The sequence below is a fragment of the Hippocampus zosterae genome, chromosome 6 (assembly GCF_025434085.1).
Source record: "Hippocampus zosterae strain Florida chromosome 6, ASM2543408v3, whole genome shotgun sequence".
NCBI lineage: Eukaryota > Metazoa > Chordata > Actinopteri > Syngnathiformes > Syngnathidae > Hippocampus > Hippocampus zosterae.
In genome coordinates, this window is record NC_067456.1 from 20,847,389 (window position 1) to 20,872,348 (window position 24,960).

The 24,960-nt window shown below is 39.6% G+C and overlaps 1 protein-coding gene across 1 annotated transcript; it reads right to left on the bottom strand.

The window, feature by feature from the left end:
• Positions 1-4,139: 4,139 nt before the first annotated feature.
• Positions 4,140-21,018, bottom strand: ncaph (non-SMC condensin I complex, subunit H). The gene is made up of 17 exons (XM_052068230.1): positions 20,042-21,018; positions 17,023-17,113; positions 16,823-16,915; positions 15,858-15,975; positions 15,585-15,724; positions 13,362-13,551; positions 12,899-12,981; positions 12,286-12,479; positions 11,983-12,128; positions 11,189-11,295; positions 10,344-10,463; positions 8,995-9,102; positions 8,209-8,346; positions 6,629-6,727; positions 6,413-6,489; positions 5,397-5,472; positions 4,140-4,486 (listed from the first exon to the last, which is right to left on the bottom strand). The coding sequence occupies exons 1-17, from the start codon at positions 20,254-20,256 to the stop codon at positions 4,427-4,429; spliced, it is 2,055 nt and encodes a 684-aa protein (XP_051924190.1). The 5' UTR covers positions 20,257-21,018; the 3' UTR covers positions 4,140-4,426.
• Between the last annotated feature and the right edge of the window lie 3,942 nt (positions 21,019-24,960).

The window sequence follows — 24,960 nt, forward strand, 5'->3', positions numbered from 1 at the left end:
TTATTGGTATTTCAGGAGCACTTTGCTGTCATCGATTAACAATACAATACAATACAATACATGCTGATTTATATAGCGCTTTCACAACAGCGGCAGCTGTAACAAAGCGCTTTACAAAACAGTTAACATAAAGTAAAATAATAAACACAACACATAACATAAAACACGGACAGTCGTGCAGCCCTAACCACTTTTCCGTCACACGCTTTGTTGTTTGAAGCGGTTTGAGATGAAAGAGGAGAGAATCAAAGTGTCCTTTAACCAGTGGATCAGAGACGTCATGCTCAAAATGTGCACATGTCAGCTACAAGCTAAGTTTCAAAGTCAACAAGAAGCTGTAGCATCCATTGACGAAAAAAGAGATTGGTTCACTTCTCCTGTCCCATGGAAATCCATTTCAATTCCAAGCGGCAACTCACGGTTCCAAATACGCATCGGCGCTCTTCGCCAACGCTCCTCTCTCCTCAACTTCAGCGGCCATCCATCCAGCCGCACCAACGCCAACTGTCCAACAGCGCTGACATAGCCACTGAACAAATCGGGGTTGTGAAAAATGCTGCCCATTACTGGCGCAAAAAACACAAGCGCCCCAGGTCTATCCAGCACCGACAGTCAATGGCGCCGACATTCCTCCCAATCAAAATCTCAATCCCAATACTCTGACCTGCTTACACCTATACGTTCTTATGTTTTTCGAAAGTAATATAAATATTTACCCAAGAAGCAAGTACAACGATAATTTTTATTATGTAGGCCTTGTTTGCCTGCATTGACGTCAGTGGTACGACCCGATGACCTCACGGAGGCGTTTCCACCGTGTGTTGTGACTATCATGAGGCAAATAAATTTCAATTTATGTACCTTTCTTTACCTACATGAAATACAAGGTGTACCTAAAATATGAACACAAATGCAGATTTTAAGCTTTAAACATGATCTCCAGGGTTTGTGATGCAAATGTTGATGTGCTACCTGAATTATTTTTTTAGATGACCCTGAATTAAATAAAAGCATCTGATGCCTCAAGTTAGTTCAAAATATTAGGGTAAAAAATTTAGGAACAAAATCTGACGGAATATGCTAAGAAACCATTTTTTCGACTGTGCTACTGGGGGGCCATATTGGACTTCCTCACCAGATGTATGCCAAAAATACTATTTTAAATGTGGATAAGATATACGCAAAATATATGCTCTTAATATATTGTTATAATGTTGTAATATATTTATTTTTTGATCATACATTTTCAATGCATATATGAAAGATCCACTGTCCTTACACAACAACAAAGGGTGTGAAAAAACAAAATAAGCACAGATTGTAATTTTTTTCCACAGTGGAAAGGGCTCTTGCATTAAAAAATACAATTCAAGGGTGGCACAAAACTGATTTTGCGCAAGAAGTGATTTTGTCCATTTTTTTTCACAAAAATCACTCACATTTTTATATTATTGATTTATTTGTTCTGCATTTCATGCCAAATCCACAAAAAAATACTAGGCCTACTCATGTTATAGAATATATAATATAGCGCAGTATAAGACCCAGTGTACGTGTAATTAACCAGGTGTAGTGGTGTCCAAGTGATATTTTTTCACATTTTGGGTTTTCACGCTTTTTCTCTGGCATTTGTCCCTCTTCTCTTTCTTTTCCACTTTCATTCATTCATTCATCTTCCGTACCGCTTGATCCTCACTAGGGTCGCGGGGGGTGCTGGAGCCCATCCGAGCCGTCTACGGGCAGTAGGCGGGGGACACCCTGAATCGGTTGCCAGCCAATCGCAGGGCACACATAGACGAACAACCATGCACGCTCACACTCACACCTAGGGACAATTTAGAGTGTTCAATCAGCCTGCCATGCATATTTTTGGAATGTGGGAGGAAACCGGAGCACCCGGAGAAAACCCACGCAGGGAGGCCAGAGCTGGAATCGAACCCGGTACCTCTGCACTGTGAAGCCGACGTGCTAACCAATGGACTACCGGGCCGCCTTCTTTTCCACTTTTTTCATGCAAAACATACGAATTCAATAACATATATTGAATGTTTATCAGCATTATATGTAAAAATAACTGACCACCAGTATGACCATCCCCGTCTTGGATTATTAACAATGCCAGCACAGAACATCCCTACAGTGAATGAGATTATTTTTGCTGTAATGTCTTATTTTGCGAATCCAACCAATGCCGACATTGATCTATCGGCAAATTATGACATTACAAATGATCACCGATCCTGTATAAACTGCAATATATGTGCCAATCTGATCAGGTCTGTGTAAAATTGAATCTAGATTGGACTAAATGAATATCCAGTGCCGTTGTTTGAGAGGTCAAGCACTTTATATGAGGTATTTGTTGGAGACGTGACTGGGAGGGTTTATCATTCAAAATTCAATGTGGGTGGACACATTTAACAAGATAAATGAACCAAAACAAATAACCGGAACCCTATTTTAATTAAACAGTTTTAGAAAAATGTTATATCAATGCAACAAATATTACATGATGGGCAATAAAACAATACAAAACGAAAAAAAAAACAGCGGCCCATACATGGCTCCTGTGGTGTGCTTTGTCAAGGGGTGAACATTTTGACCCTGTTGCGAATTTTCAGATTGAAAAATGATAGAACACCAAATTCTGCGGTCTCTCATTAGTTTTTTTCGTTGAATGTCTGACATTCATTACAGCAGTTAGTGTAACTATACAAACTGACGTCATTCCACGTTCCACCCAGCTAACAGCACCTGCCCAGACAAACCGGTTCCAACTATTTAAGAAGTTACTGCTAGACCTCTTAGTCTTCACTCTTGATCATTTCCGGTAGTGACTGCAGCAGGCTGCTCTGCAATGCAAGAAATGTCTATTTAACATTTCTATAATAAATCTCTTTTTTCATCAATGGATGCTACAGCTTCTTGTTGACTTTGAAACTTAGCTTGTAGCCGACGTCTGCACATTTTGAGCATGACGTCTCTGATCCACTGGTTAAAGGACACTTTGATTCTCTCCTCTTTCATCTCAAATTGCTTCAAACAGCAAAGCGTGTGACGGAAAAGTGGTTAGGACTGCACGACTGTCCGTGTTTTATATTATCTGTTGTGTTTATTATTTTACTTTGTTAACTGTTTTGTTAAGCGCTTTGTTACAGCTGCCGCTGTTGTGAAAGCGCTATATAAATCAGCATGTATTGTATTGTAAATAGAAGCTAAAAGTAGGAATAAACATGTGCAACAACAATGTGGTGCGAGATCACGTAAGTTAACGTAAAAATCACAATTGCTTGCTCAAAGATGCGTTTTTAGAAATAGAGACACACAAATCATATACCTGGATGTGGAATTTCACACTTGAGGGTTGGGACTCCAGAATTTGTAATGGTTCAAACTATTCGCCTACAATCGATTAGGAGGGGGGGGGAAAAAATCCCCCTATAAAAAAATAATATAATATAAAAAAATGTCCCCTATAGAGGGTTCCTGCAGCTTAATGCATGTTAAATTGTAAACTTTTCCAATCCATTTGCTTTTTTTTTTTAAGACCAATGTTCTCAATGTCCCATGTTGTCCAAAGTTGCTACAGTAGTTCATCTGCTTGTCTTGAGTCCCGACTAAAACCAAATCATTGTTTCATTGCTTCTGCTATCATCATTATGGGACGTTCCAAGTCATCCGTTTTTTGTTAATTATCTTAAGAATGTTAAATTTATTTTGAGATTTCACAATGGGCGGCAATTGAAAAGGATTTGAGACCAAAAAAAAAAAAACACAAACATTTTTTGCAAAAAATAAATCCACAGACAGGTGAATCTGCTGGTGCCGAATCGCAAGTATGCGGGAGTCTACTAACGATAATAAAATCCCACTTACCATGTTAACATTTGTTCAGACTTTTGAAAGATAGATTTTGGACATTTTAAAAGGGCTCTTTTGCTAAAATAAGGCAACGACATTCTATGTTTGCTTGAAAATTTAGTTATTTTTACAGGTAGGCCTACACAAGTTGGTGCAGTCCCTGCCGTGATGTAAGAGTCCTGTTACATACTTTAGGAGAATATGACTCAAATCAAAGTAAGTAGTTCTCCAAATAATGACTTGAGTAAGTATATTATGTGGGGAAAAACACTACAGAATTACTGTTGAGTGAGTTCTGATTTATTATATTTTAAATCAGAGCAGCAATGTCCAATGGGCAAACAAAATAAAAATGAGCAAATATAGATATTGCTCAACAATATCACAAAAACAATAAAAACACAACTTTTCCATATTGCGACATGCCATCCAATCTGATTACATTTCTCTGAAATCTATGGAAGCCAGCTGAGAGACACGACATATACACATTAAGCGGAGGTGTGGTAAAAAATAGAAAAACATAACTCGACTTAAAACATTTAATACGCCAATACTTTTCTTCTCAATGGCCTTGCCTGATGATGATGTCTGACATGTCATCAACCTTCACCAGCTCCAAATTCTGCAAAAACGGAACATACAGAAAAACATCAATACGTTTGTCATATTGGAACGGGGGCTTTGATGGTACTTGGGAAGTTGGGGACAAATCCTAAACAGCCTGTCCATTCCAGGCCAAAGAACTACAATATTAAGCTCTGGCTCTCGGCAAAGTCGGACGCTTTTTGCTCTGTTCCCCACCAACCCTCCCCTTTACTCTGCTTGCTGACTTGGTCTAATGTGCTGTCTTTCGTCTTGAGACTCCCTATTTTCTTTCTTCCGAAAGACAAACCATGGAAGGTCACGAGCAGAATGTTAGTGAGGAACTGGGTGACTCCAGTCATGGTAGTGGCAGTGAGGGGGATGAGGAGAAAGATGTGGTGGTTTTATTGGGGGAGAAGGAAAAGAACGGAGCAGGAACCAGCAATAACAGGACCGGTACAGACGTCTTTCAGGCTGACATAGTGTACACAGTTGTACTATGCCTACTAATATTTTACAAAAATGAACAGCCCTAAAATCACTGTCTTGGCTAATTCGGGGCCTTACCAAAGGCAGAAGAAACCCAAAAAATGTCCAACCTTCAGTCATGTACATCACGCCAAATTTTGGGGCAATTACATCCCTGCTGTCCATCTTAAGTACTTCAAAACGTGAAAATGGTTGAAACTTTCTGAAGATGAGAGCATGGCTGTGCATTGTTCAGACCATTGTTGTGTATATAGGCCGTGTTAATAACTCAAACGCAACGTGTCAAACGTCATGAGACCATAATTATTCTGAAGAAAACACCACGCGAGAAACAGGATCTATAGTCTCTAATGCAACAACACGGACGAATGCCCTCAAAATGCAGTAAAAAAAAAAATCTCAGGAATGATGGAAAATCAAAATTATATCAGTAAAACGAGTCATCACAAGGTCATACTCACCTTTTCATTTGCAAGATGGAGCAGAGCAACAAATGCCAAAGGTATTGACAGGTTCTGAGCCATTGTGGTGGGTAGTCTAGACCAGGAGAGAGTTTCAGTCTTTAGTAATACATTCAAATGGTTCTGATTTAAATGACATGAAGGCAGATTATTGACAGTAATGTGCCTATTCTTTTTTTTACTGCTGTGCAAACCATCCATCCAACCAGCCAACCATTTCCAATTGTAATCCGCTTATGCTCACAGGGGTTGCGGGCGTGCTGGAGCCTATCCCAGCTGTCTTCGGGCAGTAGGCGGGGGACACCCTGAACTGGTTGACAACCAATCGCAGGACACACATAAACAAACAATCATTCACACTCGCAGTCGCACCTAGGGACAATTTAGAGTGTTCCATTAACCTGCCACACATGTTTTTGGAATGTGGGACGAAACCGCAGTACCCTGAGAAAATCCAGGCAGGCACGGGGAGAACATGCCAACTCTACACAAGAAGGCCGGAGTCAAAAACAAACCCTGCATCCATCCATTTTCTCATCCGCTATTCCTCACGAGGGTTGTGGATGTACTAGAGCATATCCCAGCCGAATTTGGGCAGTAGGCAGGTTACACCCTCAACTGCTTTACAGCCAATCGCAGGAAATACATAAACCAACAATCATTCACTCTCACAGTCACACCTAGAGACAATTTAGAGTGTTCCATTAAGATGCCATGCATGTTTTTGGAATGTGTAGAGGAAATCGGAGTACCCGGAGAAAACTCACGCAAGCACGGGGAGAACATGCAAACTCCACACAGAAAGGCCAAAGCCAGAATCAAACCCTGCACCTCTGCACTGTGAGGCACATGTACTAACCAGTCACCCACTGTGCCTTGTGCAAACAAGTTCAGATTAATCCATGTCATCACTCAACTAAAGACTAATACACACTGAGTAATTTGTGAACCGCTAGTCAGTCGGTGTTGATCCTTTCTCAAAGCAGGTAAGCTGTGTCATAGGTCTGTTATGTTACCTTTGAAGCAAGGTCTTTGTGGTCTGGCTGAAGACTTTTTCCTCACAAACCTCAGGTTTCTCTGTAACCTCCACGTCCTACAATGAAAAATAGTCAAACATAACCAATTGAATATACACGCACAATGGTAAACGGTCAAGCTGAAAATCCAAAAGTTGCATGCAATGATGAATGAATGAATGAAAGAAAAATTGGCAATATATCAGGATAATTTACCTCTGGGCTTTCACTTAGAAGAGTCCACATGCTGCTCTTGAGTCTCTTCATGTCCATTTTCTTGGCTGTCTTAGCATAATTGAGCTCAATCTTGTTGACCTTCAAAGATATGTAAAACAATTTATTAACATTCTGTGTGCTAGTTACAGCATTATTGTGTTTTCACCTACAGTTAGAATTTGTAAGCAGTTGCACCTATGATCTTGGCGAAATAAACAAAATTTGACTAGTTGATAATTTGTCTTAGACTGATTCATGCATCTTTACAGGTACATCAATACATTACAATACCAATGAAGTGGAACGATTTATTTCCAACAGCCTTGTTTTCATTTCATAGCTTCCAGTCATTTGTGGGTTATTTATTTATTTATTGGTGTCCATTCAGATTTGATACACATCTACCCCCCCCTCCCCTCCCCCACCGTATGTATAAAAATTGGATACAAATGAGGCACAACAAAATATACCGACAATTCTAACTTAACAAGGAAGATCAATAGAGCTAGTCTCTGGGTTTCCTTCTGCAGCGTGAGCTTTCTTTTAAAGCACACATCGCTGATTTAGGTTACAGGCTGGGTGGAAGTTGGGTTTTCGTATCGCAACAAACACTGTTTTTCAGTTAGAGCCCGTAAATTGCTTGTGTCTGCAATATTTCTGCCACTTATTTACTGTGGAGATGTCCTGTTTATGAGTGCTTTGCTGAAATGCCATCAGTCTTTAAACACTGTTTATCACAACACTTTAAGGTTTGTCACTGGTAATGGGAGGCCTCACATATCATTGTGACTTGTATATTAAATCTGGTGTGTTGTGTTCTTCATCTCTTATGTTCTCATTTCACAAAATGCCCCTAGTGTTGCGACTGAGACACCTAACTCAAACGTCTCCTGTTAGAGGGTAGATTTAAGAGAACTGTGTGGTAAGACTGTTGGGGAAAACATGCAGCTGGATATTAAAATGTCCGAAATGATAAAGTTGTTCTTCAAAAAAGTGATGTATTTGAGTGAAAGGTAATGTTCAAGAAATGTTTGTGTTTTGGAACATGTTTTGATTAAAATGAAAACATTTTCATCACAACCGCAAGACATAATAGCCTGATCAAGTAAAGGTGCATGGAATTGGCAGCTGCTGTAAAGTATTTACACTTGTAACTGGTCTAATTGAAAGTGGTACTGGTGCATCCTTAATTCTTACCAAAAGTTGTCCGAAAACAACACTCAAAAAATGTTGTAATGTGTGTCTTCTAATTTATTCCAATGAGGAAAAATAGCACTACATAATAGTGCATTTTTGAATCACCGTATTGTTCACTATTTGACACACTACTGCTTACTGTATTGCTATTGTAAAGTGTTCACTGCCACCATACTTGTACATCTGTGCTCGTAAGTCAAAATAAATGAACTCTGTAGGGCGCGACTGTATTTTTGCGGGTTTACTCCGTGACAGCGTGTTTATCTTGGTTAATATGATCCTGATATAAACATTTCAGACCATTTGACCTCTGCAAAGTGAAACCGTAGGCCAACACGAAATTGGTAAGGGCTATTGTGAGAAAATGCTTGAAAACAACATACTCTCTGTGGTTCAGGTACAAGATCTCCATCGCCATAAGTCGAGATCCCTTCTTGTGAGGGCAATGGAAAACTCTCTCCTGAAGGTTGTGTATCGTCAGAGTCGGGAAACCCTTCCACTTCATCGTCACTGTCAGCAGCCTGAAGAGGATGATGGGTAAAGACTGAACACTATGGTTCGTTTGTTGTAGGAAGACAACCGTCAACGACCCTAACATGAATTATTTATACTGTATATCACTGCACACGGTCACATTTCTTGTATGACCATGACATTCAGTTGATTGAACGAACCTGTACATAAGATCACATATGCAACAACAAACAATAGAACATTAAAAACAAAGACAGTAGAAATAAAACAAAGTAAAATAAAAGCAAATAAGCTGCTAGAGCCACAACAAAATAAGTACAAAAAATATTCACGTTTTAGGCATGACATAAAATGGAAGCGAGGAAACCACTAGTGACGCCACAAAATGTGCACGAAAAATGTCTCACGTGTGCGCTTGAGCACAGCAGAGCAAAATACTAATTTGAATGCTTCAATGACTGCAGATTTGATTAAAAAGTATGAATATTTAATCTTCAACATGGAGGTCCTCAAACATCATGAACAGAAAACACTGTTTTGGTGTGTCTAAGAGAAGCTAAAATTAGGCGAGAGCGTGATGCTCATGGAAGCGTGAAAACCTGCAGGGTTCAAGGTAAGGGGAAAAAAAGTTGTTGCTTTCAATCTGAACTTCACGGTACTTTTTAGAGAAGAAAAATCAAAATGGGACTTCATACCTGAAGACCTGGACAAAAGTTGGCTGTATCGTTTGGATTGTTGTAGTCATAGTCGCCAATGCCTTCTCCAAGCTCTCCAGACAACCTCTTCTGGGCTTCTTGACATAACTATAAAAAACAAATGAACAAATGAAAAAAAATACACCTCAATATATTATTTTCAGGTGCTACTAATAATTAAAATCTATTACAGAAATGGGTGGAAAAAAGCTGAATCATGTTTAAAATAATAAGAATGCTATTAAATCCGTCAATTTTATTTCTCCCCCTTAAGATGGAGCCCAAGTAGGCAGCCGTCAGCAAGTGCTCTTCAAGAGCCGTGCTTTTTTGTTTTGTGTTTTGTCACAAGGTTCTTGGTTGTTACGTCGTGTGGACCTGATGTGGATTGTTTTCAGCGTTTTTTAGCCATGAAATTCTTCAAAGAGGAAGAATCTGTGCTTGGTGGTTGCGCCTTCTAGGCAGCATGCGTGTACTAGCACTGATTTTGATTGGGCGGAATGTCGGCACCATTTGACTGTCGGTGCTTGACAGCCCCAAGACGCCTGTGTTTTTTGCAACTGTAATGGGCAGCATTTTTCACAGCCCCGTTTTGTTCGGCGGAAATGTTAGTGCTGTTGGACAGTCTGCGGCTGGATGGATTGTGGATTTGACGATGAGAAGAAAGGAGCATCAACGCAGATGCGTATGTGGAACTGAGAGTCGCCGCTTGGAATTGAAGCAGATTTATTTACATGGGACTGGAGATGTGAGTCAAGCTCTTTTTTTGTCATTGGATGTTACAGCTTCTTGTTTGCTTTCAAACTTTGCATGTAGCAGACATGTACACTTTTTCAGCATGACGTCTCTGATCCACTGGTGAAAGGATACTTTGATTCTCTCCTCTTTCATCTACAACGGCTTCAAACAACAAAGTGTATGCAAAAAAAGGGGTTAAGATTGCATGACTATTATGTGTTGTATTACAGTACTGTATTTTGTTAACTGTTCGTTGATGACGGTGCGGGTAACCGCAGCAGCTTCTCTCTCTCCTGGGGTTAAGAGGAAAGAAATTTCATCTGTGCTGTATGTTGCACGTAAAGCATATTTGACAATAAAGTGGACTTGACTTGATTTGAAAAGACTATGTTTTGCAATGGGATTCAAGAGTCAAACGGGAAGTTCGAATACAGGAGGGGTAAACTTAAAGAAATCCAGCCAAGAATTTTAGTTTTTTTTTAAATCCACTCAGCGAGCACGACGACCCGCCCGCCCGCCCACCCAACACTCACACCCACACCCACACACACACGCTTGTACTTATTGGCTGTAAATAAGATATCTGTTGGCTAGCACAGCCAGTATGGTCTCACCGATATGGAGGGTTTAAGAGTGAGTTGGGAGAGAGTCTCTGGTGTAAACTGGAAGTCTGCTGGGAGAGTTGTTTTCTTGTTACAGGAACTGAGCGCAGACTTGCTGATCGTGGTGGCAGCCTACAACGGGAAGATTCAGTAGTACAGTATAGTTGTAGTTACAACAAAACCTACACATTATTTGCGATGATGAGTAATGTGTTGCAGACAGATACACGGCCAAATTTGGATATCTTAACTTGCTTGCGATTCAAGTTGCATGAGTTATTTTTATTCCAACATCCGTTTGGAAAATTGCCATGCCACAGTGCACCACAATCAAGTCTTCAATCTTAACTGTTAAGTATGGTGGAGGCGACATGGTTTGGGGTTTATTTTGTACCTCAGGGCCTGGGTGCATTGCTATCATCCCAAGTTTATCAAGACATTTTGCAGGAGAACATAAAACAATATGCCTGGCAGTGGAATCTTAACAGTGGAGGGGCGACTGACTGTTGTGCATGTGATTTGCAACTAAAAAGCTTGGTTGAGGTGTTACAAACCGGTTAATAAATCCAAAAGTCTGCATACTTTTCCACCCTGCCCTGTGACATTTTCATGTTGTGTTCAGTAAAAACATAGAAACATAATTAATCGTGTGGTATTAGTTGAAGAAAACTGGTTGTCTATTGAATGACAAATGTACGGTATGGAAAAATCCAGGCAATTCCATAGGGTTAATCTATTATTATTATTATTATTTTACAATTATATACCTCATCAATGTAGTTCACATTTTATAAGTGATAATGGACTTTTGAGAGCAAACATTTGTTATGAAGATACTGTATAAAGAAAACAGTTACTCTTGTGGTGCGGAAGTAGGTATCAAAGTTGACGTCGGTGTTGAAGTCTATTTCAAAGGCTTTTTTGGGCTTCTTTTTCCGTGTCTCCTTGTCAGGCAAGTGGTCCACTGATGGGAAGAATAAAAAAGTAGTTATTCTGTGCTGTGAGCATCTCATCCATAAAAATAACAAACTAATGCAATATTGAGAGCTATGATAATGGAAATTATGAAATTGTTTCACCATACAAGCTTGTTAAGCACGCAAAAATAAGATTGTCTTATATTATTTATCTCATTGTTTATCCGCGCTTGGTGTGACGTTTAAGATAAGATATCCTTTATTCGTCCCACACTGGGGAAATTTACAGCCTCCAGCAGCAAGAATGTATGTAGAAAGAAGAAAGGAGAAAGAGAAAAAAACAAACAAACAAACAAACAAACAACAAACATCTTTCAATTAAATACAATATGAACACAATGGATAAATCGCAGTACTATTTACAATTTTACTTCACATAATTTAATTATTATTATTATTATGATTGTTATTTTTTATTCATCAGCCTGACAGCAGTCGGTAGGAACGAGCGTCGGTATCTCTCCTTCTTGCAGCGCGGGTGTAACAGTCTCTGGCTGAAGGAGCTACCAAGTGCTGTCAGGGCGGGCTGGAGGGGGTGGGAGGGACTGGCCATCATAGCTTTGCATTCATATATAGTTGCAAGCTACCAGTAACAACAAATTTAGGCCATGTCTGGTCCCATAACTGTAAGATTATGGGGACAATTCCTTTTCCCCTCATTTCAAATGACTTACACTTGTGTTTTGGCTTGAACTGCCAGTAGCCTGGTCCAGCCCACGTGGCCATTGTCCTTGGGCTAAAATACGAATATTCCCTGGGCTGAGTGGACAGCTGCAGACACATCGTGGCGATATCTCCCTCTCCAATTGGTATCACATCACTAGAAGATCAGAGAAAGTGCATGAGATTTTTTTCATAGAAGAAATGTTTCTGGTGAAATTATCTCCTTACAACTGGTAACGTTTACAGTACATAATTCTACAAAGCATCAATATTACATTGAGTAGAAGACAAAAATGCTGGCTTGTCGTTCTCACCGTCCTGTTTTAGAACCCGAGGCCTCACAACCGTATTTATGTTCCTTTAGCCCCTCCTCACAGTCACCCAAATCCTCCTCGTAGTCTCCATCAAATTCGGGATAGTCCTCTTCATCAGCTTCGGGTTCAGGCTCAGCATTGATGTCAAAAACGTGTTCACCCTGCTTCATTTTCTCCAAAAGTTGGTTCATTGTCTGAAAGGGGACAAATGCCAATGACGCTTGAATCAAATTTGCAGGTTTGATGTGTAAACTTTCCCCTCAAAAGTGATCATAGTTCAGATAGTTTGTTTTCAGCAAATCTGACAATAATAATAAGAAAATTATTAACTTAGCAGGTAGCTACCCTGCTTTCACCAGGTCTAAGAGTTTGGTCTGCTATCAAATTGTTTTAAGTGGCTCGTGCATTGCAGATGGCAGCTCGTAGCAGCGAGAACTAATAAGAATTGCAGAATACATTGACAAATGATGACAGGTAACAGAATAAGTCTTTGATGTCAACCACATTTATTATTGTGATTGTAGTGAGCAGTGCGCTTTAACTTGATTGCAAACTACAACTACAATAGTCTGATAGCCAATGCTTACTTATCAAAGTCAAAATAATCTCAGACCTGTTCAGGGTTCCACCTTGTGAAGGAGAAGTCCTGCAGAGAGGGGCAGATGTCACTTTTCTCCTGACACTGCTGCAGCCCAGCTGTCAGAAGAACATCACTGTCTCAAGTCAAGTCAAGTCAACAGTATTTATAGAGCACTTTCAAACAGCCATCGCTGCATACAAAGTGCTGTACATGGAGCAAATTAACATGCACAGTCAGACAAATCGGTAATAAAGGCGGTAGAAAGCACCAAACAGTAAAACCAAGAACAAATCTAAGTCATGCTGAGTCGAATGCCAAAGAATACAAGTTAGTTTTGAGGAGGGGTTTGAAGATGGGCAGCGAGGAGGCTTGCAGAATGTTCAGTGGGAGATGTTTGAACCATATGTTCCCCAACATTTTAAACGCAGCAAATACATACGCGAACAACAAAGACATACTTAGGATACTAGTTAGGACTTTTTTTCTTCTGTCTTACCCATGAATGGGGATGTAAGGACAGCCATAGCAGGTGGGGGAGAGTAGGAGGTTGTAGACTGAAGAAGGGTCATGTGGGATGGAAAGAGCAGCTCACAGCGACTGTTTTCACTGAAGAGAACAGACAGGAAGACCCCAGCTGTGCTACTCTCATCAAAGGACGACGCCATGCGATGAAACATGGGGTCTACCTGGAGGGATAACAGCCAGGCCAAAGAAAGTTAACGATTATGATCCACAGAAACACAACGGCGATTTTACAAACACAAGTGATTTATGACTGAAAGAAGTGTGAGACAATCAAGGAAGCAGACAATAGTTCCTCTCATCTTAAGTTGTGTTGCAACAAAACATGTATTGTTTGAAAAACAGAACCAGACTACAACTTGTCAAGGTAACAAAAAAAGTCAATTAATTGATGCACAAAGCACTACAGGGTTAGTTTATTTGTGAGAGAAATGGATGATGAGAATGCAGACAAGCAGCAATTTTGGAGAATTAACTATTTAATGTGGTCTTACAAATATTCCAGTATCTGATTTTACAAACAACTCACTTGATACACTGGGCTTCCCTTCCTTTCGGCTTCTCGCTGTAACATCTTGCATCTTTAGCTCAACTTACTTGTAATGAAATAAATTGATATTGCTCTGCAAACAGCTTGTCTGAATTGAAAATTTCAATTTCTTTTCCTAGACGGCAAAGTAAAGTCTTGTCCTTCATAATACAGCTGTGCCGTATCTCGATAACAATATTACCATGAGTGGTTCTGTGAAAATTATTATTATTTTTTTAATTTAAAAGCGAAATATTCCAAAAGGATGTGAAAAGTGCAGTTTAAAAAAAATTAGGGCTTGATAACAGTCATCAACATTAATAAAGTCAGCAATAAATGAACAAGAATTCAAACAACATTTTCCTACAACTCTGTCAAGTCAACAGTCAAGTCAACAGTATTTATAGAGCACTTTCAAACAGCCATCGCTGCATACAAAGTGCTGTACATAGAGCGATTTAACATATACAATAAACAGTAAGACGAAATGGTAATAAAGGCGGTAGAAAGCACCAAGCAGTAAAATCATGCTGAGTCGAACGCCAAAGAATACAAGTGGGTTTTGAGGAGGGCTTTAAAGATGGGCAGCGAGGAGGCTTGCCGAATGTTCAGTGGGAGGTCATTCCAGAGAGAGGGACCAGCAACAGAAAAGGCTTGATCCCCTCTGAGCCTCAGTTTGGTTCTTGGTACTTCTAACAAAGACTGGTCCACAGACCTGAGGCGACGGGCAGGTGTGTAGGGGCGGATGAGCTCAGAGAGGTAAGGTGGCGCGAGATTATTTAGAGATTTGAAAACAAAGAGGAGGATCTTGAAAATAACTCTAAAATGAATGGGGAGCCAATGAAGGGATGCCAAAGTAGGAGTTATATGCTCCCTCTTACGAGTACCAGTCAAGAGGCGAGCAGCGGCATTCTGGACCAGCTGAAGGCGCTTAATGGAGGACTGGCTGACTCCAAAGTACAGGGCATTACAGTAATCGAGCAGGGATGTGACAAAGGCATGGATTACTGTCTCAAAGTGTTCATGTGAGAGGAAAGGTTTTATTTTGGCCAGCTGTCTAAGGTGAAAGAAGCTGGATTTAACAACGGCACCAATTTGCCGATCGAGTTTGAAATCACTGTCCAGTTTAAGGCCCAAGTTTGAGACCGTTGATTTCAAATAAGGAGACAGGGGGCCCAAGTCTACAGGATGGAATGTACAAGGGCCACTGGGACCAAACAATATCACCTCTGCTTTAACAGCAAACATTTTATGCTACAACAGCAGTCTTTGTATGTGGGTTGTTCTGCAGCAATAGTAACTCAAAATAAACAGACTTAATAAATACATGCACGAGAGTCAAGCAGGGATGGCAATGGCTAGTGATGAAAAAAGTGGAAAAGACCTGGACAGGGCGACCAATCACAACAAGTAAGACATCATACAAGTCCAATCGCAGAGCTGTTTACAATCGGAAGATGGAAAGACTGATCGGGAGAGCTCGGGAAAACTCGACGATAAGGTATTCGGACCCCCCCCCCCTAAAAATTTAGACGATTCACAAAAATGATCATTTTAAGAAATAAAACGGCAGATTTCAGCGTATCCGCGGTCATTGCTGGTCAAGGTAAATCTTCAATTATGAAGGCCATTTTAAAATGCCGGCAAATTCAGTAGAAATGACAGTACCTCACATTTCCTCTCGGACTCAGCACTATTTAAGTTGCTCAGGTTCTGCTCCACAGTCTTCTTCGGGGGTCTCTTCTTCTTTGGTTGCTTGGTAGTGACCTCAGCGGCTTCATTTTCCTCTTCCTCTTTTAATCCGTTGTCTACAGTTGCACACATCGACCAGTCAGAAGTTTTACATTTTAAAATATGAGAGAAATCACAAGCAGATAGTTATGCGGGGAGTTATTTCGAAACAATTCACAATGCTTGCAATCACAGCAATGAGGCTCTGACCTTCTCCGGGTTTGGTTTCAGCCCCAAGGCCACCAAGTACTCTGTAAGCATCAGCATGAACCGCATCCACCCGGACAGCATAGATCTTGGTACTGGCATCCAGTGTACCAGCTGCCACCTGTAAATGAAAAAAAAAAAAAAAAAAAAAAACAACAAACAAAAAAAAAAAAAGTAAAAATACATAAATAAAAATAAAACAACCCATCAACATTTATTTATGTAGTTTGTTTGTTACTTTAACAAACCAATACAATTATTGGAGGTGTCTCAGAAAATTTGTAAAATACCCCAAATAATGGCAATACAAGAAAGAAAGAAAATCACTGTGTGTGGTTACTTTTGTTGTTTGTTTCAAACTTTTTGTTGTTGGTTCAGGATAGTGGAGCTTTTACACATGCATTGAGAAATGCATTAGGAAAAATTGAACATATTAAGCGCACACATTTTACACATATGCATATACAGTACAGTATTTTGTCATAACCCTATTTAGGAAGTGTGAGGTCTTACGCGACCCTAAAGTAGCACTGATGGAAAATTGCGGCCCTCTCCAGCACTTAAGGCGCCCATCGCCAGCCTACATCCGTAAATAAGAGAACCTCATTAATGTTGAGGCATTACACACAGGTAAACAGACATGTTGTTGTTCATTTTTTTTAATATAAATCAGGCGATTTGATTTTTGACCATCAAGCTTCCAGGAATCATGGACCACGCAGTTATAAATTTCATTATGAGCCATCATGTTTTGCCTCCCTGTACCAGGAAGGTTTGTATAGAAACTCTCGAGATATAGTTGAGTACACAGCAGTACAGTATTGCGATACTTTTGTAGCAGATGTAACTAAATTCTTCGGTGTACATCAGTAATCAAAAGATAGACACCGTTGTATACATTAAAGATCAGGGGCTTCCCTGAACACACAGCAGCAAGAACAAGATGCCAAACCTCCAACATACTGTACCTTGAAGTTTGTAAGCTCTGAATCTTTCTGTTTAAGAATATCAGCCATGTAATCAATAAGATGTAAACCAAAGGCATTTTTCGTCGTAATTTTCTATCAAAAAGAGACAAACTGTGCATTAGTGATAATAACATGAATGCTCTGTGATTTCTCTGTAATTCGTATATTTTCAGGTCTGCACAAAAATATGCTCTACTTACATTCTCAGTGGAGAGTTTGATGCAGGTGGAGTAATGTTCTGAGATTTGAGCATTGGACAACTTTGGCACAGCAGCGGGTGTCCCTGTGGCACTGGACACAGTTTTGAACTCTTCAATTCGTAAACAATCTACACTTTCTGTGCAACTCATGTGATAGCAACCAATCATTTAAACAAGACCAAAAACATGGAATTTTAATGCTCCAGAATAACTAATGGATTCTGATTAAGGCACAAAGTGCAGTTGACTCTAAATAAGACAAATTTAAAGTACAGTTGGGCCTTTCTATCATTAATTTGTTGCATCATAAAAACATGAAAAAGACGGTAACGTTAAATGCTTGAAATAATTATTGGGTTATACCACAAAAAGGGGTACCTATCCCAGCTGACTTGGATCAAGAGGCAAGGTACATTGTGAACTGGTCGCAAGGCAATTCCAGGGCACACAGACAAACCATTCACATGTAAAGACAATTTAGAGCATGAGTGTCAAACTAATTTTGGTCGCAGGCCATTTTGTAGTTAGGGCTTCCCTCACAGGGTCATTATGACAGTCAAACCAAATGATTGGATAAGCTTTATTGTCAAATGTACTGTATGTGTAACATACAGCACAGATGAAATTTCTTCCCTCTCAACATAAAAAAAGAGGAGCCGCTGAGGGTGTCCGCGCCGCTATCAAAAGAAAAGTTAACACAAAAAAAAGACAAAATAATACAGAACAACACAGGAGACATAGATGCTTAATGCTTAATCATCTTACTGTATTATTACATAATACACAACAAAATGATCGATTACTAGTTGTGAAATCAGAAGTCAAAGATAATTTTTTGTTAAAAAAGGTTTACAATTTTCTTTTTGCAAAATCTCCACATTATTATTGATTACACCTGACAATTAAAGATTTCGGTACAGATTTGAGCGGGGTCATGGAGGGCCTCTGTCCTAGGACCCCTCTTCATTATCTACCTTCTCTTAGGCAATCTTTTCCATAATTTTTGTATACACGTTCACTGCTTCGGGGATGACACCCAGCTTTACCTCGCCAGTAAACCCGACGCCTCCCTCCCACCTCACTCCCTCTCATGCTGCGTCTCAGAAATCAAATCTTGGTTTACCCATAACTTCCTCAAACTTAACAACGAGAAAACAGAACTCCTCCTCATCTGTACCAATTCCACCCTACACAAAGCCGACAGTTTCTCCCTCACAATTGATAGCTCCACTGTGCCCCCTTCCCTTCAGGTTAAGAGCCTGGGTGTCGTCCTCGATAACTCACTATCTTTCCACTCCCACATCAATAACATAAGCCGGTCTGCATATTTCCTGCTACGTAATATAAATCGTCTCTGTTCCTCTCTCACCACTCACACCACTGCTATCCTTGTCCACAGTCTCGTCACCTCCTGTATTGATTATTGCAATTCACTTATTTTCGGTGTCCATCACAAATTCCTCCATAAACTTCAACTGGTCCAAAATTCTTCAGCCCGGATCATCACATCACCCCCATCCTCCGACAGCTCCACTGGCTCCTTGTTAAACTTAGAATCAACCTAAAAATACTTTTCTATGCATTTAAAGCCATACATAACCTTGCCCCCCCCTTATTTGTCGTCAAATTTCAGTTCCCTCTCATTCCCTCAGGTCCTCATCTTCCCTCCACCTCTGTGTATTCTCTGCCCGTCTCAGCACGATGGGGTGCAGAGCTTTCAGACGCTCTTCCCCCAAACTCTGGAACTCACTTCCACCCAACATCCGTAATATTGATTCTCTTTCCACATTCAAATCCCATCTCAAAACTCAACGACCGTATTTTCCGCACTAAAAGCCTTCAATTTTCTTAAAAGCTCACAGCTCGCCTGAAAATTCGATGCGCCTTGTGTGTGGTTATTACGGTAATAAGTCGACCCCAAAATGGCTCCTTGCTAGAGGCATGCTTACAACGCAGAGTTCAAACTTAAGGTGAACGAGTTACGCAGTTGAACACGGAAATAGAGCAGCAGCAAGAGAGTTCAATGTTAACGAGTCAATGTTACAACTTGTTGTTGGTTAAGTGAACTGTGTGGCTGCTTTATTAAATAGGTTTTACTGACATCTCATCATTCTGTTGAGCGTAGCTCCATCTAGTGGATGCATTGTAGATTGTGTCTTATAATGCGGTGCATCCAATATATGAAAAAAAATACAAAATAGGCCATTCATTGAAGGTGCGCCTCATAATCCAGTGCGCCTTTTAGTGTGGAAAATAAGGTATTCAAAATCGCATCCTCAATTTAAATTAATTTCTTCTTTTAATATTTATAATTTTATCTGTGGTTTTATTTTTTTTGTAAAGTGTCTTTGAGTGTTTTGAAAGATCCTTATAAATAAAATGTATTATTATTATTATTATTATTATAGAGGTTAAGTCACAGGTTTTGCTTTAGCAGGCCACATACAATGATGTGGCAGGCAAATTTGGTGGACGGGCCTTGAGTTTGACGCATGTGATTTCGAGTAGAGTATTCAATTACCTGAATTGTTCATCGTATAGTTAAGCGGGGCAACCTGGTGGATGGGGGGACGTGACTGTGAACCTTGGGGAAAAAAAATTGTGCTATACTATAAATGTAATTGCACATTCACTACAGTGTTGTGGCAGTGCGGTTCATCGTTAGCGTGCGCGCAAGGAGTATTTTTCACCGAGCATATGACGTGCAGTGAAAAAGGACACAATGTTATGTATTATGTAATAGGTATACTCCATTTTTTACACAAATGTTACTATTTATAGTCGCGGCAGTGAGTTGGCTACGCAAAAATGTTTTCTTCTTCCTTGCATAAAATAATTGAGAAGCAGTGAATTTACCTAATATGACCTAACGTTTTTGTAATCTAAAAGCGTGCAAGCGTACATGGAAAAAATACAGTTTTCTGAAAAGAAGAAGAAAAATCATTTGATTTGTGTAAAACACCCTGAGCCATGAGGAAAGGAGATTCCTTCACACTAATTGTTACATGGAACAATATACCTGTGTGGTGCAGAGTCGTTTAAAGAGGAATCTGTAGCACTTTGAAGGTCAATTACTCTTGACCGTCTGCGATGACGTCGCTCCTTCTCATCATCGTTGCCGGGGAAGGCCACAAGCAAAGGTGTGCTACAGGCCGCTGGTGATAGGCCCTTGTTTTTCATAGACGATGTCCATCCTTGTCGCACCCGAGAGACAGGTGTGGTGGCTGCACTCATCTTGATTAAAGGTAGAATCCAAATAAGAAACTATTCTAACAGCACAACAATACCATATGTCCAGTAGGATGCAACTTCTACAAATATAAATATGTTCATAAGGTCTACATTAATGCTTAGAGTGCATTATTGGTGTGCTGCTACCAAAAAGTATACGTCTATTTACAAACACAATTTGGGTGGTACCATTATTTTTTTTTGCATTGCAACGCATATCCTGAAATTCCACACTTACCTGCTTTCATTGAATGAGAAAAAGAGGTGATTGCATTCATAAGGTCGATCTTTCCTTTTAAATGCAATACAGACAACATAGTGCTTTTACTATGTTTACTACGTACCTGCTCCGTATGATATAGGTTATCATATTCACCCGTTGCCACATTTTTTGTACTTAGATGCACCTACGTGGTATTTTAACTCAGCAGAATGGAAAACCACGACAAGGTAAATCACTTACGTTGTCATTTAAAATGTAATCTAGCGAGCACCGTGACTTCGTAAACAGCCTTAGCATAATAACAATGCTTATACTTAGCATTGCAAACACGAACGCAAAGTTAAAATATAGCAGGCGGTTTAACGGGCATGGACATCGACGTAAACCTTACCATAACATGTATTATACTTGCTGAAAATATGATGAAATGTGTCACATCCAGGGAAGATTTATAAAAGTCGAAAAACAACAAGGGCTTTCTCACGACCGAGTGTTTGAATTTTGCGCCGAACCGTTTGGGTGACGCGTCAATACGTATGACGTCATATCCGTCGCCTATGCTTCCGGATGTGGAACGGGAGAAAAACACTGACGCGCAAAAGTCGCCAAATGTCACCATATTAATAATATGGCGCATAATAATTATACACCTTCGTCATCCATAAATGATTAGGATTTTTTTACACGTGTATAACACTCATGCCTTGTTAGATTTAACTGACCTTTTTTAATGGTGGGACACTGGTGGCCATTTTTGGCCAGACATTTTCCTTATTAATTTTTTTATTTAGCGTTATTGTTTGTTTGTCTGTCTGTCTGTTTGTTTGTTTGTTTGTTTGTTTGTTTGTTTTTGTACCATTTTCTACATCGGTCTGCAGTTTTAACGAGCGTCTGTTCTTATCGATTTAAAACAAACGCCCGTATTATATTTGTTGTTATTGTTATTATTATTATTGCTATTTGAAATTGGGACAGATCGTGTAAATAGAATTATAAATGAGAATGTATTGGGATCAACTCTTTCCTTTAAAAAAATCAGTCACTAGATGGCAGTGGAAGATTAACAACGTGCAAAATGGACGACGCAACTGAAAAAAATCTTTTGGATTTACAGTACTTAATTCCAACATATAAATCGGTTGCACATAATTAAAATGTCTTAAATGTTTACCGTGTTCCTCAAACATTTTCACACATGTTCATAATATGTCACCAAAATTCAAGTCATTTTGTTTTTCAGTGTACAGTAAAATGCATGAAGATTTGGCTTCTCCGTAATACGTGGTTCAATCTTGCTACATTGATATTTAAAAAACAATCTTGAATGTGAAATGAAATGGCAGGAGCTCAAGGTATTTACTATTAAAAACGTATTTTTCAGGGCGATTTGTCACAACTTTCATATTATTTTTTGTTCATTCATAAAGAGGTCTTCACACACCGTCCTACACAGAGAGAGAGAGTGAGCGAGGGAGCTCGGGAGAGAGAGAAAGAAAGAAAGAAAGAGAGAGAGAGAGGGAGAGAGAGAGAGAGAGAGAGAGAGAGAGAGAGAGAGAGAGAGAGAGAGAGAGAGAGAGAGAGAGTTTATATGGTATTCCGATTAATGTTTCCTTCGTGGGATGTGAATTTATCAGCAAAATCCACTTGTTTTTATCCATCTCAAGGCGTGGCCATTTTGTCACTTGCTATATTTGACAGCCCAAATATATATGCGGTTTTATTCTGAGATGAGGTCAATACCATAGATTATGTCTGTACTGAACAAGTACAATGCTTTAAATGAAATTACAAATGGAAGGAACACCTTATGAAGAAAGGTCATTAATTGGACCTTGAGACAAAAGACAGAGTAGGTTGTTTGCAATTAGTCTTGCAAGGAAATTCAGATCATAGGTTGAGCAAGAAGAGAAAGGATGACTACATTGCCATCTGTTCATGCAGTTTCTTTTCTTTTTTTTTGTCCTGTTCTGGATCACCTGAGAGACAGGGTGCACCCTGAACTAATTACCAGTCAATCACAAGCTGATCGTGAATGGATCATTGACCAGGAATGGAGCGCAGGTCAGTTGCATGAAAGGCAGTGATGTGAACCACAACACTCCACTGCATACAACATGCCTGCATACAATATGTCAAATGTTAATCGTACAAAATGTAGTTTGGTGTTTTGCAATTAATGTACTATTATATAACAATAGAATGTGAATCACAACTATTTTATATTTACAGTATTCACAGTGGGTGGCCCGGAAGTCCAGTGGTTAGCACCTCGGCTTCACAGTGCGGAGGTACCGGGTTCGATTCCAGCTCCGGCCTCCCTGTGTGGAGTTTGCATGTTCTCCCCGGGCCTGCGTGGGTTTTCTCCGGGTGCTCCGGTTTCCTCCCACATTCCAAAAACATGCGTGGCAGGCTGATTGAACACTCTAAATTGTCCCTAGGTGTGAGTGTGAGTGCGAATGGTTGTTCGTTTCTGTGTTCCCTGCGATTGGCTGGCAACCGATTCTGGGTGTCCCCCGCCTACTGCCCGAAGACAGCTGGGATAGGCTCCAGCACCCCCCGCGACCCTAGTGAGGATCAAGCGGCTCGGAAGATGAATGAATGAATGAATGAATGAGTATTCACAGTTTTGGGCACTTACAGACAAAATGAAGTTTAAAATATGACATAAATGACCTTGTGGAGGAGGTGACACAGAAAATGTGGCCTATGCCTTTGAGACCATGTTTCTTCCCCCTTGATGAATGTGAGGTCAATATCCAGTCAATAGAGAGCTCCTTATGGATCTCCTCAGAGAAATATGACTCTCTTTAGCTGCTCAATAAGGACACAATGTTTACCAATACCTTTGTGTTCGAACAGGCATCTAATCAAGTCAATTAACCGCAACCCCCAGCTACAGTGACCATATAAAGATGCCAAAATGACTAGTGCTAATACAAATTGATCAGAATGAATTTTAAGAAGGATTCCAAAATAATGATTCATTTGACACCAGATGCGGAGTGTTGGTAAAGAGGTAAAACGTGACAAATTAGTTTTCAAGTCAAAATTTGTTGGTACTTAACACAGCTACAAAAAACAACAATCTGCCTTGAAAAGTCGAAGGTTGTACTGTATTTAAATCTCAAATGTCCTCCGGATCCAATCAGCACCCATGCGGGAGGGCTATGGAAAAAAATCTTTGATATAGGCCAATAACAATATACCACAATATATTTTCAGTTATTCTATTTAAAAAATATATAGATACAACACACTTTGACTGCTCAGCTTTTTTTCCACTTTATTTTGAAGTGACATTAAACAGACCCGTATCCAATGACTAATGCTGCTATATAAAATTTTGAAATGTAAACGGGAGCACACTAGCTTATACATTTTTGCACAAATATAGATGTCAATCTATATAGGAAGCATAAAAAATAATTATTTTGACAGAAACTGATTAAAAAACAGATTCGCTGAACTGTAATTTTGTGAACATTTATTGTGCAGAACTCAAAAGTAAAAATCAAAAGTCAGGACTGTATTGTGAAACTAAATCACATTTGACATATTACAAGTGTTCAACATACAAAGCATCCATCCATTGATATGAACCACTTATCCTTTGCCAATAATACCTTATGATGCACACAAATCTTGTGATCATATGCCTAATGGACATTATTTTTAGAATTATTTTTCCTGTCATGCTTATCTGACTAGCAGTTTAAAATTCACTGAATTTATAACATTATCTGATGTTTTTTTGTACTTTGTACAACAAGATATTGATAATCCAGTGAACAGACAACGTAACGGCCCCGCTCCGTTTAATCACCCTCATCTTAATGACCCAACTGATTCCTTGAATGCTGATGGCTCATATCCATAAAACAGGGGGCAGCGTTCCAAATATTGATCTGATTCCTTGATCTATTATTTTAGAGGAAAATCGGGTTTGATTTCCAAGGCTGATGTGAAATTATTTACTTTCCAACCTGGGCCCCCTGTTTTGATGGAAGCAGCAAGCTGCCCTCATTCATACATCAATTGTAAAGCTTTATTATTGTTTATGATACACTCACTGTTGGAATCAATTACGTCTCTGTCTGCATTGAATATTGTTTCTCGTACCAGCAGTCTATTGACATTATTACTGGGATTCTTTTTTTGGAAATGCACCAGCTCATTATACAGTTAAATAGATGATATATAATACGATCTCCTCAGGAGATCACAGTGACATGAAAGAAGATTAAAATGGTATAGACCAGTAATGTGGCAGTCAAGGTAACATTAGGGAAAAGAATAAAAACGGTGGCAAAACCCGTGGTTCATGTCTTTGATGTCATGATGTAGAAATGGGAATACAGAACAGTACAACAGCGTTTATGTGCAGCCTGTCACCACAGGGAACTGTTAGAATGCTATGAAGGCCCAAACTATAATTGTGTACTTCATAGTTTGCCTCCAAGGGGTGAAATATCCAGCAAGGAAGT

Excerpts from the sequence above, each read along its gene's own strand:
- ncaph (XM_052068230.1), bottom strand. The coding sequence starts at position 20,256 with ATGAGTGCAGCCACCACACCTGTCTCTCGGGTGCGACAAGGATGGACA. Across the intron at positions 16,916-17,022 it reads TCAAACTCTCCACTGAGAAT|AAAATTACGACGAAAAATGC; the intron begins GTAAGTAGAGCA and ends TCTTTTTGATAG. Across the intron at positions 15,976-16,822 it reads CAGAGCTTACAAACTTCAAG|GTGGCAGCTGGTACACTGGA; the intron begins GTACAGTATGTT and ends TTTCATTTACAG.